Source organism: Cydia amplana, chromosome 4, assembly GCF_948474715.1.
Source record: "Cydia amplana chromosome 4, ilCydAmpl1.1, whole genome shotgun sequence".
NCBI lineage: Eukaryota > Metazoa > Arthropoda > Insecta > Lepidoptera > Tortricidae > Cydia > Cydia amplana.
The window spans coordinates 7,869,378-7,888,101 of record NC_086072.1 but is presented as its reverse complement, the minus strand read 5'-3'; the positions used below and the strand labels follow the sequence as shown (position 1 = coordinate 7,888,101).

The 18,724-nt window shown below is 40.9% G+C and overlaps 1 protein-coding gene across 1 annotated transcript in view; it reads right to left on the bottom strand.

The window, feature by feature from the left end:
- Window positions 1-2,259: 2,259 nt before the first annotated feature.
- The window catches only part of LOC134663179 (uncharacterized), a 49,348-nt gene continuing 32,883 nt past the window's right edge, over window positions 2,260-18,724 (bottom strand). The window contains exons 7-16 of the mRNA XM_063519545.1: window positions 16,686-16,814; window positions 16,192-16,334; window positions 15,527-15,758; window positions 9,625-9,896; window positions 9,169-9,350; window positions 8,016-8,198; window positions 5,715-5,874; window positions 5,121-5,245; window positions 4,229-4,395; window positions 2,260-2,713 (exon numbers count right to left, since the gene is read on the bottom strand). Of these exons, the coding sequence (XP_063375615.1) occupies window positions 2,503-2,713; window positions 4,229-4,395; window positions 5,121-5,245; window positions 5,715-5,874; window positions 8,016-8,198; window positions 9,169-9,350; window positions 9,625-9,896; window positions 15,527-15,758; window positions 16,192-16,334; window positions 16,686-16,814 (1,804 nt within the window). The 3' untranslated portion in view covers window positions 2,260-2,502. The remainder of the gene's footprint in view (window positions 2,714-4,228; window positions 4,396-5,120; window positions 5,246-5,714; window positions 5,875-8,015; window positions 8,199-9,168; window positions 9,351-9,624; window positions 9,897-15,526; window positions 15,759-16,191; window positions 16,335-16,685; window positions 16,815-18,724) is intronic.

Below are 18,724 nucleotides of genomic sequence, written 5' to 3'. Positions count from 1 at the left end.
GCGTTTTAAGCAGCGATTTTTATTTTGTCATAATTTTTCCGTTGGATAAAATTTGACTGGGTGAAAAGGTCCTCATTCTAGGCGGAACAAATAGGTACCAAATTCCAATTTGGGACATAAAAATAATAATTGTTCGTTGACTTACAGAAAAAAAACATAATTTTTCATAACTCAGTGGAAGATTTTTTACGCAGTATGGTGAAATTGCGCTTTTATCTGTCTTTTCACCGAATAAATTTTATCCAAATCTGACGAATAAAATCAACAACTAAATGAAAATCAGCCCATATCGATTTAAATAGGTATCGTGGGTTAGAACACGGATGAAATAATACAAATAATGCGTTCAGTTTATCTATTTCGGTGTAACAAACGTTTTAATTAATAGGTACCACGGATCTAATAAGATTAGAGCTTCGTTAGTTATTATCCGAATTAACTATTTACATCTACTGCTCTAAATTAAACATAATTATTTAATCGATAGATTGAATCAGCCGCACATTTGCTATTATAAACAATGACTAAGAACATTGATCAACGCCGTAGTTTACATAAACTTTACTAAGGGGTAGAGACACGGCTCAATAGGGGATCGAACTGTTTTAACATTAATATTTTGCGTGACTTGGCGGTGATTTTGCCATGACCCTAGATTATTTTTTATTAAACTATTCTTTAAATACTCGAAACTATACAGAATAAAACTGAATCCTACTTGTTTCTCATTTTGGAATGAATTGGGCCATTTAAAGATATTTTTAAAATATTCCAATTTGTCTTGTCAGTTCGATCTCCTAATAGGTTTCCGTATAATAAAACCAGTAAAACAAACTGTCTAAGTACAGTCAACATCAAATTATTACTGTGTTTCTGTTCTAGATCCCGTCTGTCTTTTGTTATTTTTGTATGTTGGTTTTATTTTCGACTCCTAGCGTTCTAGTATCACGAAGCAGATTTATCTTAATGCTGACTATACATAGGTAGTTCATCTAGAAATCAGCTTAAGCGCAAATGCAAGCAATAAATAAAACTATTGCCTCTGCAGTCTGTACTAAAGTAAATGCTCGCGTAAACGCCCTTATCAAAGCTTAAAGTCCATTAAACTATTGCGAACATTTCCTAAAGTTAAATAAGCGGCGTTTAAGCAACGGAAATATTTTGTAAGCAGACTTCCGATATCAACTGAAGATTTCTACTAGAAGGGCTTGTGTTCAATCGACTTCATAGAGGTGCACTCAGAAAAATATGATTTTATATCAATTTTAGTCGCGTTCACTCACACTCACTGTTCAGGTGCGAAGGGGATGCACTGATCAATAGCATAAATATATTTGTTTTATCTGAGTACGCCGTCTGCTCTAGCCTAGTCAGTACAGTTCCTGAGCTGAGCACACTTATAATTTCTAGGTTTCTATACGACTGAGATTTTGTATAAACGACTGTCAGTCTCGGTTACTTTTGTGTAGGATCTAAGAACTTATGTGCAATGAACTAAAAATGTTCATGCTTTAACAAGTTTTGGCTACGTATTTCATAAAATTCTGTGCATAATACATAGGTATTTACCTAAGAATAATTGAGTTTTACTCTTCACACTATACATGCCGGTTGTATTTTTTTTTCAACCCAGTGTATTTAACGATATAATATATAAAGCGTTATAATATGCCAAAACAAGCTAAAACAGACCTATTTCAACTGTTATGATCCATAAATGTAAGGTTTCCTATTGATTTAATAGGTATAACCTACCTACATATTTTAATATTATTCGTCGAATATGTGCAAGTCACAATAAAACTAAATCATTCTGCAGCGCCTAAGCTAACAAAGCCTGACACAAAATTATGTTGGCTGTTTCATTTAAATACCATAATACATATCAACAAATATCATAATTGACATCGAGACGTACATACATATTTAATACATTAAAGACAAATATTTTAAACAAATAATTTAAGGATTGAACATGTTTTGTGTTGGACACTAAACATTCTAAAATTATAAATTCTTATCATCGTCTTACGTTTTATTAATGAACTTGATGTGATGTTTGTATTTACAATGACAAAAAATAATAGCGGTTATTTAAAATGTTCAGTGTCTTACCTTTACTAAGTACTTTATTACAGCGATTTGCAATGTGTTCTCCTAAACAAATACTAACTTTGATTGTAAGCAGAGTTGATTAAAAGAATGGCAACGAGAAGTCCTGAAAAATAAAAAGAGCAAATAAAAACTATTCACTTACGTAACATAAAACACCCTGTGTTTATGAACAAAATCACTTTTATTTACCAGTATAATTCTCAAACATCTGTTATAGCTTCAGATATTCATTCAATATCAAATATACGAAACTGAAGACTATAAGATACACCTAATTAAAGAAACAGTCTTCTCACCGCACTCAATTCACATCGTTCGCACGGCTTCAAAAAATTTAAATTTCAATAAGTAAATATGCAAAACAGCCACCGAGATTCTCGGAATAATTTAAATCACACAGTCACTGGCTGGAAAGTTTGAGCGTTGATGTAGACTGTAGAGGACCGCGGAGAGTAGAAGACGGTGTAAATGAGTGGTGATTTCACTGGCGGAAGCGGCAGGCGCGGGCGTGGGCGCGCCCAGGCGCGTGTTGGCGCGCACCACCTGCGACCGCCACCGGATCGTGTATAGCGGCTGCTGCCGTGACAACGCCACGAGTCTGGGGACAAAATTATTGCTTACATTTTACTGACACCGCGCCCTTGTGGTATATTCGTCACACGTACGCTGTAGCTATGCCACGGATCTTGTTAGCTCAAGTGACTAATGGTTGTACGTAAAAAATGTGCATATTTTACGCTCGTTTTATTTTTGCTGAAGCTAAGTTTTCTAATATATTTCTTCTGATGCAAGTCTTAAAACCATTATATAAACGATTGATTAAAATTGTATTTTCTATTATTCAAGTACCTAGGGGGTAATTATTTGAAAACAAATCAACTGAATTCCTTGCTTATCAATTCCTTACTACAATCAAGTTGAATTAACTGAAACTGTAAATAATAATAGTGGCAGGCATCACTAAAATAAACTCTGAAAAAAATTTGTAATAGGTACTATTAACCGCATGCTATAAAGTAGGTACTTTTTGTTTCCGTAACAATTACTCGATAAACAGGTATAGGTAAGTAGTTACTTGACTGGTAAAAAATATTCGATGTCAATTAATCCTTTTCACGAAACGATGAACATAGTTCATGAAACACTCAAAGCAAAAGTAATCACAGTAAGAGCCAACTACATTTATCGCTTTACAGCTTTGAAAGGCTATAAAATATTATTGACACGAATAGGCTCATCGAACGGGGTTGTTTTTACACATCGTTATGTGGGATTTACGAGTGGGAACGACATTTGGGAAGCACGCCACGTCGCCGCTTACGGCCTATATCAAATATGCACAGAGAGAAAACCTTTGTACCAAGAAAGTGTACAAAAGTATGCGCTTTCACGAATTTGGCACGTCTGCCGTATATTAAGGCCGAGGTCCGTTCCTAAATAACCCAGCAAATGGCCGACTTGAAAAGTGTTTCTCTATCTTTAGTAAATTGTTTACAAAGTACTAAAAGCCTCTTCCAAAGATTTCTTTTACTTCGCCAGTTTTTTTTCTTTGGTCTCCCACTATCTACGTGCTCTAATCTGGACAGTGTTACTTGTAGGTAGTAAATTTGGTTTATATTTTCTCACTGATTTATTTTTTAGGATCCTGAAAAAATATTCTATACCTACTTACGAAAATTTGATAATTTTATATCCAATGCATATAACAATTATAACGCATCCAAGTGGAAAAAGTGAAAAAGGGAAAATATTCGGATGGCTGAAATTTTAAAAATTCATGGCGTACGCGATAATAAAAAACCAATTTCTAGTGGTCGTAAGCAAAAAATGGCCAAATGCGGACTGCTCCGAAGCTCCTCGACTCGATGTATCTGCGACACAGCACCGCAAACCATAGTGCATCTACTGGCCCGCCCCGCATGCTTACGGGTTACAGCTCGGATCCGTAGCCAGGCCTGTGATAACCGCTGCCTACTCGTCATCTCTTGTATGTAAAAAAGAACCTTGACACGAGACACTTCTCCACCACCACCACCACTGTCCTAAGTACTAAAATGCATCCTCCAGCGAATTTGTCAAAATTGTGCTCAAAACAAACAACATAAATACTTACCTTATGACGACAGTGTTCTGTTTGTAGGGCAGCGAATATGTGTGGTTCTTGTAGCGCGCGCAGAAGGTGAAGAGCCGGTCTCCGGCCGCCGCCGCCAGCCCCGTGTCACCAGCGCCGGCGCCAGCCCACTCGTGCAGCGTGATGTTCCATGATCCACACGACTTGTCCTAAAGTACACGTAGTAGTAGTAATAGTTGTCAGTAAGTAGTGTTTGTATTATTACACTAGTTTCGTAAGTCTTTAAATCATGAAGTATTCTTTAATTAGATGCAAATGACGTCAAAATGTGCATTTAAGAAAGTTAAATAAATATAGTTTAACTTTGAATTGATAAATGAATACATTGTCTTTTTTAATTGCGTACTAAACAGCCAGCCTTAACGTTTGCCAATATAGATACTCAGCAAGCGTTGTAGTTATAATTGTCCTATTCTATTCAGTCGATTGCATTAAGTATTCGAACAAAATTCATAGCTACCTACTATGATAGTATAATTTGTAACACGCAAATATGATCAATACCTAATAAAAATTTCGACTTTTTTGTAGATACTCAACTGTTTATTTTTAAAGGAACAAGTCTTCCGCATCCAATCATATCAAAACCGGCGGAGAGGCTTATCTCAGCTTTGATTAATCTCGGGGCCTCACAATGACTAGTATATCTGAGACGACCTCGTCAATGCAAATGTGTGATTATGTGAGGGCACACTCTGTTTTCGCATAATATATGCAGATGTTGGCTTAGTTAGACCCTGACGTACCGACTAAATACCAACTTACGAGAACATGAAGTTAAATTATGGGTTATACATATTCAATATTGTATTTGTACATTTACAAATGGCACAGGTTACACAACAAGAATATGTGAAAAATAACGTATACATACCTGTTCTGAGGATATATCAATGTAGAGTTGTCTTTCAACATTTGAGTCCAACACCCAAGTGCATTGTTGGTAAAAGAATTCGTTTAGGCTGCCCGTTACAGGCACGTTTCGCGAAGATATTTCACCTACAGCAAGAAATACAAAATAAGACAAGACAATCTAAAAGGCAGCCGTGTTTTGTTCATGGGAACAATAATCAAATGAAAGGGCAGACGCAACGAGTCGCCGCAATAGCTACGTCGTAATTGGAACTTTACGTCCTTGTTCAAGATTTTTTTCAATTCAGTGTCACCCCAGGCGTCGTGAATCTGGGTCGTGCCATGTAATTTTCTCGGACACGCCCCGCGCCGCCGAGAACAATATCCTACGCATTTTCCAAAACCCCGACGCGTGTCGAATGTCAAATTGTAACTGTTTGTTTTTCGCTTTATGCGATTGGGGCGTTCGGAGTTCATTGGAGATAAATTGCAGATTATCTCCTACTTCCGACGAGATTTTGTATCGAATTATCCGGTATTACGTTTTCATCAGCTATGCAGATTATTAAACGGACAATGAGATTAATATAGGTGTCAAAATAATATCAATGCTTACCAGAATGGGTTGTAAAGGTGCGCTGTCCGCACATGGCGTCGTCGTTGAAGCTGTATGCGGCAGCGTAGTCGAAGCCTCGGCTTGCAAACGTGTAGTGTGCTACCGAGTACTCGAGACGCAGGCTCGTCCAGCTGCGCACGACCACCGGCAGCCACGCCGCCTGCCAACCACATCGTCGTGTAAACGATGATTCATTACACGTAATTATGCCACGTGCATTTAGGAATCGACGTGACTAATGACCTTAGGGAACGCTGACTGTGGTCGCGGTGTAGTAGTAAGTACGTGCACGGAGTATTGACAAATTGTACTACAACTGTCTATGCAATACGCATACGGTAGCGGGTGCTAACTGCTAAGTAATTGAATTTTCAGGAACGAGAATCCGGCCGGTCGCCCCGGGCGTCGCCCGGCCACTAATAACAAGGGCGGAAGGATGACACGCCGCCAGTTAGGCCATGTTTTATGACCACCGGGACGAGGGCAGGCGTCAGCCCCTGATATTCTCGAAAATTTTGCAACAATGTGTCTTTGTGCCAATTTTGGGCCAAACGTCGCCAACGCGACGCTTGATAGGGGCAGAGCGCTACGAATAATTAAATTACGTGTTCACTGGACGGGCGGTAGTGCAGTGCATGCAAAAGTTTGAACCGCATAACCACTTCATGTATGTCTCCAATTAGGATACTGTCGCGGAAAAACTAAATTACGTTGCGCTTGCCTTTCACCCGAGACCTATATGATTCCTTTTAGTGAGCGGAAAAATATGAATTAATAAGTATAAATTACCAGCCGGGACAGCCAAACAGCCATAAACAACAAAGAAAACTAAACAAAAGGGCGAGTATTTAGTTGCGAGGCTTGAGTGGTAGGTAAAAGCACTTCTCTGACCCGCGTATCTTGTACAGTGTTAAACAAAATACTGAAAATACTTAGCCGTGCTTAGTTGCAGGGAGCAAGTACCATCATACGGGGGATGATATAAAAGTTGCTTCAGTAGGTACCAGGCTTGTAAGTAAGTACTTGCAGTTCGATAACGAACGTGATTCTTAGGGCATTCATGAAGCAAACGTGTGTTTTATAAAACAAGCTTTAAGCAGTCGATCTAACCCTCACTTATAGCGATAGGTACTCGGTGTGGCCCTTCCCGTTCAGTTAGAGTTAGACAATACAAGTGCTTAGAATTACTAACACAATACGCATGTGTACCTACGATACGATTCTAATAACTATATATTACCCACCGAAATTCTTTGTATTATTAAATGACGCCGGATCAAGGGCAATTGTTGTTCTAAGTAGTTTTGTTTTAAATTTACCACGTTCATGACTCACGCAAGACCGGGCCGGGGCTGGGCCGGAGCTTCAAGAGTTTAGTTTTCTATAGAAAGCACCAGTGATCACTGATCAGCCGTCATAGAAAATGACATGTCGGACGCTTCGATCCGGCCGCCCGGGCCCGGTCTAGCGTGAGTCATATTAGCTTACGATACGGGGCATTTTATATCATCTACTCAAGTAATTTGTGTTATTACGTTCGGTGAAGTTAAGAAGTAAGAGGAACGAAGTTAGCAATCAGTTAATTGCTATTCGATTACAGACTGAAACTTCGGACTCAACAAATTAGTAAAGTCGAAGGAATGTACCTACACCGAATTTAACAAAAAAGGATCAGATCTACAAGGGATTCTCTTTTGCGGACAATGCCCAACAAGATACCTACTCGTAAATAGTGGATCCACGCGTTGATGTCGTTATATATAGGTACTGGTACTTAATCGCACACAGTTTAGTTAATTTTAAAATATCTGGGAGACCGAGCTTTGCTCGGAAAACATATAAAAACTCAAAAATGCGCGTTTTCGCAGAGATAATACCTAGCTAGATTAATTTCGATCGCCCCTGAAAACCTCCAAGGCTCTCACTGTGCGTTATTATAAGTTAGTGTGTACACCTATTAGTTCTGAATGAGTATAACGTTTACAGCCTACTTACAGCAGATAAAACCCTGCTCGCAGACTGTGACCAAAACAAAATGTGAATGTGCTCTTCCCGCTGCGTCCCGGAGCCCGGGCGCCTTGGCAAATTCTTGCCGATTTATTTTTTCATTTTCCCAATTAATTAAAAACGATGCAAAATGATGATATTGAAATAGCAGACATATCATTCTCTGATTTTTCCTCTATTATTTCGACGAAAAATTTATTATAATCTCAGCTTTTGCAAGTTTCAAACATTAACGCTATGTTTGATTTAAGTATATTATAGTTCGTCGGTTCGTCGGTAATTTGGCTGTCCTACCTGAAAGTCACCACACAAACAGGACAGGTGCGTGCCGTCGCCTGCCACGAGCGCGACGTGGTCGTGGTAATGTAGAGGGGTCGCCGCCCGGCACTCGCACCCGGCGTCACCGCACGCCGTACGGCAGCCCGCCGCGCCCGACCCGGCCGGTTCGGCGCTCCACATGCGTTCCAACCGCTGAATCTGCACGGCAAATGAAAACAAATTAAATTACGTGCGATCGACCTCGGGTCAATAGTGTGACAAACCTGCATTTTGTTTCGATATTGGGTCAAATATAGTAAAATACGAATACTCGTTACTCGTACTCGTACTATAATACTATAGTGGCATGATATTTTTTTCATTCTCACATCAATTACGAGTATCTACCTATTTGCAAACGAGTCGCACTTTTTTATATATCATATTGCAGGTACTTTATAATTTCTGAAACCTTATGTAGGTAAGTACTTTATAAACAACTTGTTTCGTTCTTGGTAATTACCATGGGCTTGTTACCTCTCAGTTTGTTTATGAAGCTTAGCGATCGATTCTCACCGGAGTTTGTTATTAGTCATAACATATCACCTTGTAACCGCTGCTGTATCACGTAACCTTTACCGGCAATCGAAACCAAATCGATAAAAACGATTTGGAGATTAATGAGAAAATTCATTCACCCTAAATATATACCATAAAATCTTCGTTTCGTTGGTGATAAAAACGCTGCAAGTAACATGTTTTAAAAAAGTAATAAAAAGCTTAATTTCACAATAATAATAATTCACACCACTCCTGAAGTCTACTGGATTTATACTTTCTACAGACTTTCAATAAATTATGTAGGTACCTAACCTTCCGCGCACGTTGCATCCAGAACGCCAGGTTCAGTTCGTTCTTTCATGCAGTCCACATAATATAGGTACCACAGCTCACAGTCACAAATCAGTGATCTATCATTTCACAAGCAACAATTGACAACCACTTGTAATTTCTTGTAATAATACGGTTAATGGATATGATCTGTCAGCTGTGAACAGTGTAATTTCTTCAACCAGATAACAAAGCTGAAACCCGCTCCAGAGTTGCAGGCCCGTAATTCAATTCTATGCACGTTGAGTTTACTTTACACCGCGTCCTCGTGTTCTTCTGTGGAAGTATAAATACTTGCCTCGATGGTGACGCTTTGGTTAGCCGCCGGTATGAACCGGTGCGTGCACACCAGCCGCTCCTCGAGGTTCCAGAACACGTGATGGTGTGTTGGTGCGGCCACGCCGCCGTGTGCTGGCGCCGCCAGCCCATAGTGCGTGGCCGTGCAAGTAGCGTCCGGAGACGCAGTACCTTCGTGTTGTTCTGCACAATAATGTTGTTTGTTGGCTTTCTATTTCGTAACTTTACTTCAGATAAACAGAGCAGATATGAACATTTCCTACATAGTAATACTCGTAAATATTGCTTTATTATCTTGGTAAAAATCACTCAAACGAGAGATAGAGAGAGCTCTCTCTCTCTCTATCTCTCGTTTGGTAAGATTGTTATATTGATATTCGATACCAAAAATAACACAAATGTTGATAAGAAATTATTAGAACTAGAAGTAAGATACAGCACTCGAGGAAATACTAACCGTCATGAAACGCAAAAGCGCCGTCAAGGAATTCTTCATCATCAGCGCTCTGCGATGTCGCGCGTCGAACCAAAATGGTCAAGTTAGCACCCTTGGATATCACTGCTTGCCGCACCAGGAACCTCCCAGAGGGGTCCCTCGCTTCTCTCACGGCCGGACCGCACACTCTCAGCAGCGTCCGGTCCGCTCTGTCTGACCGCTCGCCCCTCTCTCTCGAGGGGAACTCGTGAAGTCCTTCAAAGATCTCAATATGAGATCTACAACTTTGTAACCTGATGATTGCAAAAAAAAGTTACGTTTCATATAGTGAGAATAAGTGTTCCAGTTTTGTTTACGACCTTACTAAGCAGCTAACGAGATCACGTGAGTCTTTGAAAGTTTAATCGATGTAATGAACCGTGAGTTTTACTTTCAACGTTGAGCAAATAGCTTATGTACCTACATTAGACGTCTTACTAAGTGCCCGGGGAGAACGTTTATGTGTTCATTTAATTTATTGCAGCACTTTTCTAATAACATAAGATATAGAATATAGCCCTTGATCAGGGTAGAGCGAAATCGGGTTTTGGCGGCCTTCGTTGAAGTTTTCAAGCGTATTTTCCACCCCTCGCGTCTTTTAAAACTTTTTTTGTCATTTGCCATTTTGGCGCCCCCCTTGCCATCCGGCGCCTAGAGCGACCGCTCCACTCGCTCTAAAGTGTCATTCAATAGAACTTGCTAACTGTTGTAGGTATCTGTAAGATGTGGGTAGTACCCTCTTATATTTTAATAAATCAGTTGTTGTCAAGGACTCGCGGTGTTTCATTGAATACTACATGGTGGCAGCGGTGTAGTGCTTTTGTCTTGGTATATAGATTCGTAAAGTGTGTCTAAAGTCACCAAAGACGCCTGTTTATAGTTACGAACGTTTTACTTTGTGCGGTGTTGCGTAAGTGTGAAATTTATTCACTATAATGGAGCACGCGAGACCACCACCGGAACTCGACATGGCGGGAGGGCCGGTTGCCCGTGCCGATGCATGGAAGCGGTGGAAACAACAATTCACACTGTTCGTGAAAGCCTCCGGAGTGAGTTCGGAGTCTGCCGGGGTGGAGGCGAGCCTACTCGTCAACCTCATCGGGCCTGAGGGCTTCGACGTTTTTCAAACGTTTACTTTTGATAACGAGACCGATAAGGATGACGTAAAGGCTATTATAAAAAAATATGACGAGTACTTTGGGGCGAAGGTCAACATAACCTTGTTGAGATATAGATTTTTTACTCGTAATCAAGAGGAGGGCGAGTCTATTCAGACGTATGTTACGGCCTTGCGTCTCCTGAGCAAAAATTGTGAGTTCAGTACTTTGCAGGAGGACCTGATAAAAGATCGTATCGTGTGCGGCATACGGAATTCCACAGTGAGAGATAGGCTTTTGAGATGCGACGATCTCAATCTGGATAAGGCCGTCAAGTTGTGCCAAGCTGACGAAGTGTCACAAGAGAGCGGCAAGCAGATAGGTAAAAGTGTCGAGTGTTCAAGTGCAGTGCAGGTGCACGGTGTAGACAGGCGCGTGCGAGGCGGAGGCGGCGGTGGCGGCGCGCGGCCGCCTCGCCGAGCATCGGCGCCCGGCGCGCGGCGCGGGCGCGGCGCTCGCGGCACCGGCGGCGGCGTGCGAGGCCCGCCGCGGGAGTGCGCGGGTTGCGGCGGAATGCGTTGTGACAACCGGGAATGCCCAGCTTCATACGCGACTTGTTTCGCGTGCGGAAATCGTGGACACTTCTCCAGAATGTGTAAGTCTCGTTTTGTACAAACTGACAACGGCGTTAAAAAAGTGTATGAGATAGAACAGAATGACTCGTATAGTAGTGGTTCAGGCGAGTCGGAACCGTTTTACGTGGATATGGTGAAATGTAATAAAACGAAAAGTCAGTGGTATGAAACCTTGTTGTGTGAGAATGGATCTGAGCGTTTTAAGCTTGATTCGGGTGCTGATATGAATGTTATTTCTTTAGAAAGATTTTTATCGCTAGGGTTTAACAAACAAATGTTACAATCGGTCAATGTTAATTTGGAATCTTATACCCATAATGAAATCCCTATTGCAGGTGAGTGCGATATAACTTTTTGGTATAAAAATAAACCTTATCTATTGCATTTTGCAATCGCTAACATGAAATGTCAAAGTGTGCTGGGACGGGACTCGTGTGAAGAAATGGGCATGGTAAAACGTATTTACGCCATAAACTTGGCGTCATATTCTGATCTCTTTAAAGGTTTAGGTTGTCTACCGGGTAAATATCACATTGTTGTTGATAAATCGGTTCCGCCAGTCGTATGTGCAAATAGGAAGATACCTCTAGGTTTAAGAGACAGGTTAACGGACGAATTAAAAAAAATGGAGGAATTAGGAGTAATTAGGAAAGTGTCACATCCTACAAAATGGGTTCATCCGTTAGTACTTGTTGCAAAAAAGAATAACGGTATTCGCGTATGCCTCGACCCGCGCGCGTTGAACGTAGCGGTGCGTCGCGCGCACTACCAGCTGCCCTCGCTAACCGAGCTGGCCACACGCTTGCGCGGGGCCACCTACTTCTCGGTGCTGGACGCTAATTCGGGTTTTTGGGTCGTGCAGCTGGACGAGGAAAGCGCTGACCTTTGCACATTTGCAACTCCATTTGGAAGGTATCAGTTCCTTCGGTTACCGTTTGGCATTAGTTGTGCCTCGGAGGTTTTCCATGCCAAAATGCGGCAACTTCTTGAGGACCTTGAAGGCGTAGACAATTTCATAGACGACATTATTGTATGGGGTAAAACCAGACAGGAACATGATGAGAGATTACATGCATTGTTAAACCGAGCGAGAGAGATAAATCTCAAATTCAACAAAGATAAGTGTAAAATAGCTGTTCAGCAAGTTACTTATTTAGGGCACATTTTTGACGCAGACGGTATGAGACCGGATAGTGAGAAAATTAGGGCAATAAGTCAAATGCCGCCGCCATGCGATAGGAAGAGTTTAGAGCGATTTCTTGGAGCCGTGAATTATTTGTCAAAGTTCATACCTAATTATTCTCAACGAGCGACACCTTTAACTAACTTACTTAAAAAAGAAAATAACTGGCAGTGGGGGCCCGCGGAACAGGGAGCGTTTAATGAGTTAAGAGAGTGTGTTTGTGGAGCCGGCGTACTGGCGCTGTACGACGTGACTGCACCGGTGACGCTCTCAGTTGACGCGTCACGTGACGCCCTGGGCGCCGTGATTCTGCAGGGCGGGCGGCCCGTGGAGTTCGCCTCGCGCACGCTCACGGACGCGCAGCGCCGGTACGCGCAAGTCGAAAAAGAATTGCTCGCGATTGTTTTTGCTTGTGAACGATTCCACCAGTATATATTTGGCAGAGAGAAAGTAACTGTTGAATCAGACCACAAACCTTTAGAGAGCATTTTCAAAAAACCTCTTATGTCTGTCCCGGCACGCTTACAACGCATGATGCTGCGTTTACAGCATTACGATTTAGTTGTTACTTATAAGCCTGGAAAGTATATGTATATACCGGACACATTGTCTCGGGCGCCTTTGCCAGATCTTTATAGTGAGGGAGTACATAAAAATAACGTGTATCAGATACAACTAATAATTGATAACATGCCTATTTCAAATGCGAAATTATCGTTAATTAAAAAAGAATCACAACGAGACTCCGAATTTGTAAAGCTAACTGAGTATATTAATATGGGTTGGCCCGACCATAAGTCGCAAGTGACCCCTGACCTGAAGGTGTACTGGTCATTTAGGGAAGAATTATTTATTGTCGACGGAGTGATTTTTAAAGATATGTCTGTGTTGATACCGCGAGCCTTGCGATCAACAATGTTAAATATAGTACACGAGGGCCATATGGGCATAGATCGATGCAAGCGGCGCGCGAGACAAGTGATGTACTGGCCTAACATGTCACGTGATATCGAGCTGATGGTGAGACGATGTGCTACCTGCCAGGAGTGCTCAAACGCCCCGCCTAAGGAGCCGCTATTACCCATTGCTATCCCTAAACTTCCGTGGGAAAAAGTTGGTGCAGATATTTTCGAAATAAGAAAAAAGTATTTCCTAGTTCTAGTGGATTATTATTCCAACTATGTTGAAGTGTGTAGTTTACCAAACATTTCTTCCAACGTTGTGATAAATAATATAAAGGAAATATTTGCACGTCACGGAATACCCGACACTTTGATTACAGATAATGGGACCCAATTTAGTAGTCGCGATTTTAAAGTATTTTCCAAAAATTGGGATTTTAATCACGTAACATCATCGCCAAATTATGCCCAGGCTAATGGGAAGAGTGAACGCGCAGTTCAAACGGTAAAGTCAATGCTCAAAAAATCAATTTTGAGTGACAGCGATTTTTATTTAGCACTTCTAAACTACCGAAATACGCCCCGGGACGGTTTGAGCTCCCCTGCGCAGCTTTTGATGAGTCGCAGATTAAGATGCAAACTACCTGTTCATCCAGAATTATTAAAGCCGAAACCTGTTGACTCGTCCGAACACGACACAATGGTACTTAATCAATATAAGGCCAAAGTGCGGTACGACTTACATTGTAAGGAATTACCTCCACTAAACATAGGTGATGATGTAGTATGTGTAGAAGGAAAAGCTAGGACTCGTGCCACTGTGGTGGGTAAAGCCGCGACTCCTAGATCGTACATAGTTCAGAATAAGGTGGGAGGTAAATTCCGACGCAATCGTCGTCATTTGATAAAATGTATGATGAGTGACGAGCCGGTGTCCCCGAAGTCCGAGCCGCCGCAGCCATCAGCTGACTGCGGGGAGGAGTTCAAGGACGCCTGCGAAAATGTGGGTCAATCGGAAGCATGCGAAAACCTGCCTTATGATAACGCCATTAAGGCAGATAATCAACAAACACATGCTTCCGATGGACCAACAGTTATAATGACGCGTAGAAAGGCGAAATTATTTGCCGAAAATCAATCTAAGATGTAAAATATGTACTTATCAAATTAAGTATACTCGTTATGTACCTATACCTATATTCATATAGCCTATGCGTATGTATTTGTTATTATAATAGCCTACTGTATAACTTAATTACCAAATTAATTTGTACTAAGTCGGAATAACCGAAGTAATTATATTCTATTTCATTATCCGTAAGGTTCAAAGTCACCTGTCTAATTTTAACGTCATAGTAAAATTATGATATCACGGTTTTATTTTGAACCTTACAGTTTCTTATAAATTTAAGGTGTTTTGTGCATTATAGTTATATAACCGTGAGTTTATCACACGTAGATGTAAGTTTCATTATTCTTTGAATTCATTAGCGAGTAATATATACTTGTACTTACCTATACTTAATGATAAGTTAAAGATAAAATTGTTACTTTGAAACTAATATGGTCATTCAAACCTATCTGTAAAAAATATGTCAATCATGCTACAACTAAAATAAATTGAGTTAGAGTCCTAAGAGTGATTGTAAAAAAAAAACAAATGGGAATAATATAGACTAAAGTAATTTAAGTTACAACGTAACAAATTGTTCAGTTTTTTAAGAAATTCCTTTTGGGGGAGATGTTGTAGGTATCTGTAAGATGTGGGTAGTACCCTCTTATATTTTAATAAATCAGTTGTTGTCAAGGACTCGCGGTGTTTCATTGAATACTACACTAACTATGTAAACAAACCGCCATACTAAAATTGATACTGAATGTCAATTTACTAGTAACTTTTGTTTACATAGTTAGCAAGTTCTATTGAATGACACTTTACCCTAGATCCGGCCCTGGGGAGTCGCCTAGCGACATCTACCGGACGGACAGACGTTTTACACTTTTCATAAATTTCTTAGCTTCGTTTGTTGACGTTTCTGCTTAATACAAAATTAATTTAATACAAACCTTAAATTATAATTAAACAATGTAACTTGCACGACGTCAGTCGGCGTGCCCAGCAGATGTATGGCGCACTGCGCGCGCCACGCGGACGCCCTCGTGTCGAAGTGTCCGGAGCGCGCGCCGCCGGGCCCGTAGCCGCGCACGCGCGCTCCGCACCCGACGCGCCCCCCGGCGCCCACGCCGCTCGAGATCTCATTTGCCACGGAGTCGCTGTCCAAATCTAACAATCTATCTTCTGTAACGTAAACAAGAAAACACGTAGGATATAATGATAATTGAATATGAAACAAACAAATCAAATACTAATTTATAATACTCCTCCGATCCCCGACATTGCGGATGTAGGACCCTACATCCACAATGTCTGGCGGCGGCGCGGTGTACTGGGGCGCGCCGTCCCTACGCTTTCCCCACATATATAAATATCGGTCCGACAACTGACAGGGGGATCTGATGTCTAAAATTATAGGAAGTGCCAATCCGATATCTGATGTCGAGTGGCCCCTATGTAAAAGACATATGTTAGAGAGTGCCCTGTGGCATGAAGTCTACCTTTTTTGGGTTAACGTTATTTTCGCCATGCTGATATGCTAATTTCATACACAGAAAAAAATATGTATAACTTATGAATAATATTCTTTTTTTGCATGCGACTTATCAATACAAACCGTGCGACGTGTGATGCGTGAGCGCAGCCAACGGCGGCGAGGCAACTACCGTGGGCGGCGGCGCGCTGCCGTCCACCCCCTCCGTGAACTCCACCCGAGCGATGAACCCGTTGTAGTCGTACGGCGGCACCAGCGGTCCCGAACTAAACGTCAAACAGACTATTTTTGAAGTGAAAACTTCTTTAGCGGCGCTGTGCACTTTTTGAGGTGGGGAAAAAATGTTAAATTCGCGGCAGGTCACGTAACTGTAAGACGTAACGATCAGGTCAGGTGTCCGACCTGATCAAAAAACTGTTACAATGTCATTGAGTTTTCACTTCTGCTGGCACTCCCGGAGTGCAACCCGTTGTTTCTTTAACCCCAGGCTTTCCGATGTCGCGTTCCCCTCTAATTAAATTAAAAGCAAGTCTACAATGAGGTTAGCGCAATTAATTTAAAAGCTGACGTCGGAAGTAGAATTATTTCAATCAGCTAGATTGCCAACGAGGACTTACTTGAATTCTAGTAATAGGTTTGGTCCGGGTTGCTCCAATGTAGCGCTTCTCTCTGAGCAAAGCGTCGCCAGCAAAGGAGCTGAGGGCGAGTTGCCAGCTCGAAGCGTTAGGTAATCCGTGGCGCAGTGACTGCAAATAATTATAGCTGTGAAACATCCCCTACTTAAAATAAATTTAATTTAAAATAACACTATGTAACCGCGGACATCGCGGTGCATTTTAGAATTGAGTACGAGGCTTGACGCTGCAGTTTGCATTTAGGATAATGCTTAGTGCAAAGTTGGCACTGTTAAAACTGTAGCTTTTATTTTAATCATGTATTTAAAACGTAGTTTATTTTGCTCATAAATCTGTTATCTTTAAAGCGGAAGCTGTGCACTGTCTCTAAAAGTATTTTATGTGTGGATGCATTAGGGACGCTTTTTTAGGGTTCCGTAGCCAAATGGCAAAAAACGGAACCCTTATAGATTCGTCATGTCTGTCTGTCTGTCCGTCTGTCCGTCTGTCCGTCTGTCCGTCTGTCCGTCCGTATGTCACAGCCACTTTTCTCCGAAACTATAAGAACTATACTGTTGAAACTTGGTAAGTAGATGTATTCTGTGAACCGCATTAAGATTTTCACACAAAAATAGAAAAAAAACAATAAATTTTTGGGGTTCCCCATACTTCGAACTGAAACTCAAAAATTTTTTTTCATCAAACCCATACGTGTGGGGTATCTATGGATAGGTCTTCAAAAATGATATTGAGGTTTCTAATATCATTTTTTTCTAAACTGAATAGTTTGCGCGAGAGACACTTCCAAAGTGGTAAAATGTGTGTCCCCCCCCCCTGTAACTTCTAAAATAAGAGAATGATAAAACTAAAAAAAATATATGATGTACATTACCATGTAAACTTCCACCGAAAATTGGTTTGAACGAGATCTAGTAAGTAGTTTTTTTTTATACGTCATAAATCGCCTAAATACGGAACCCTTCATGGGCGAGTCCGACTCGCACTTGGCCGCTTTTTGTACCTTTGACCGAGTAAAACGTTTTGAATAATTACTCATGTAAATATAACATTATTTAAATTATGTAACTGTAATAAATATTAATTTAATTTGATTATTTTAGTATAAATTGATGCAATGTACATGTTTGATAGTATATTCTAAAACTGCCAGGTTTGCGGGTGTTCACAAGTCACAACGCATCTAAAAACGCAGCGTCATCTAACTACCATCGCTAGTACATACAGCGGTGCTTTTAGCCGCCGTAGCATTTATTTAGAAGATAGCAGAACACTGTTTTCTTTGGCGAGTTTAAAGGGTGTGTTTGCTATTAATCTAAGAGCAGAGAGCAGCTTCTGTGTGTATTAGTATGTGGGAAAACGTATTGCACCGAGATAGCGGTTTTATTTCCCTCCTCTCTGCTTTCTTTTGAGCATAAACGTGTTGTAAGTGTTGCATGCTTAAAGGATTTATGGCTTGAGAAGATAATCAACTAGAAATTCAGCTGTAATATATATTATCATTTATAGTATATTTTCTTTCGTATCTTCTATTATATGGTATTAAAACGAACGGTATCTATACCTTTTATCATTTAGTTGATAATTTACCCTTACAACAAGGGCTGACGAACAACTTATTTACACAAACAAAGTGCAGTCAGTCGACTATCTGTTTAGCTGGCGTTAGCTGGCTGGAACGAAGTTTCAGTCCCCTACAAATGCAAGTTAGTATTTCCGATGAGACAACAGGGAACACATTAGTGTAAGCCGGGATATCGCAATCAAGTGTACACCAAGCGCGGTACGCATGCTAATAACAAGGAAATTTTCTACCTCCGGCTCTAATTTACCACAAATTTGCCTTGGGTAGGGTAAAGACCAAAACAAGTGCGTAAAGTTAATTGAAGTGCCATAAACGCCTTGTACTCGATAATAGTAGTTTGTGTTACAAGGGATCAAAATGATATATTTCAGTCAAGGGCGTACATTGAATCCTGAATGAAGCGATGCATTCTAAAGTAGAATCCTGAGCGTAATGAGGG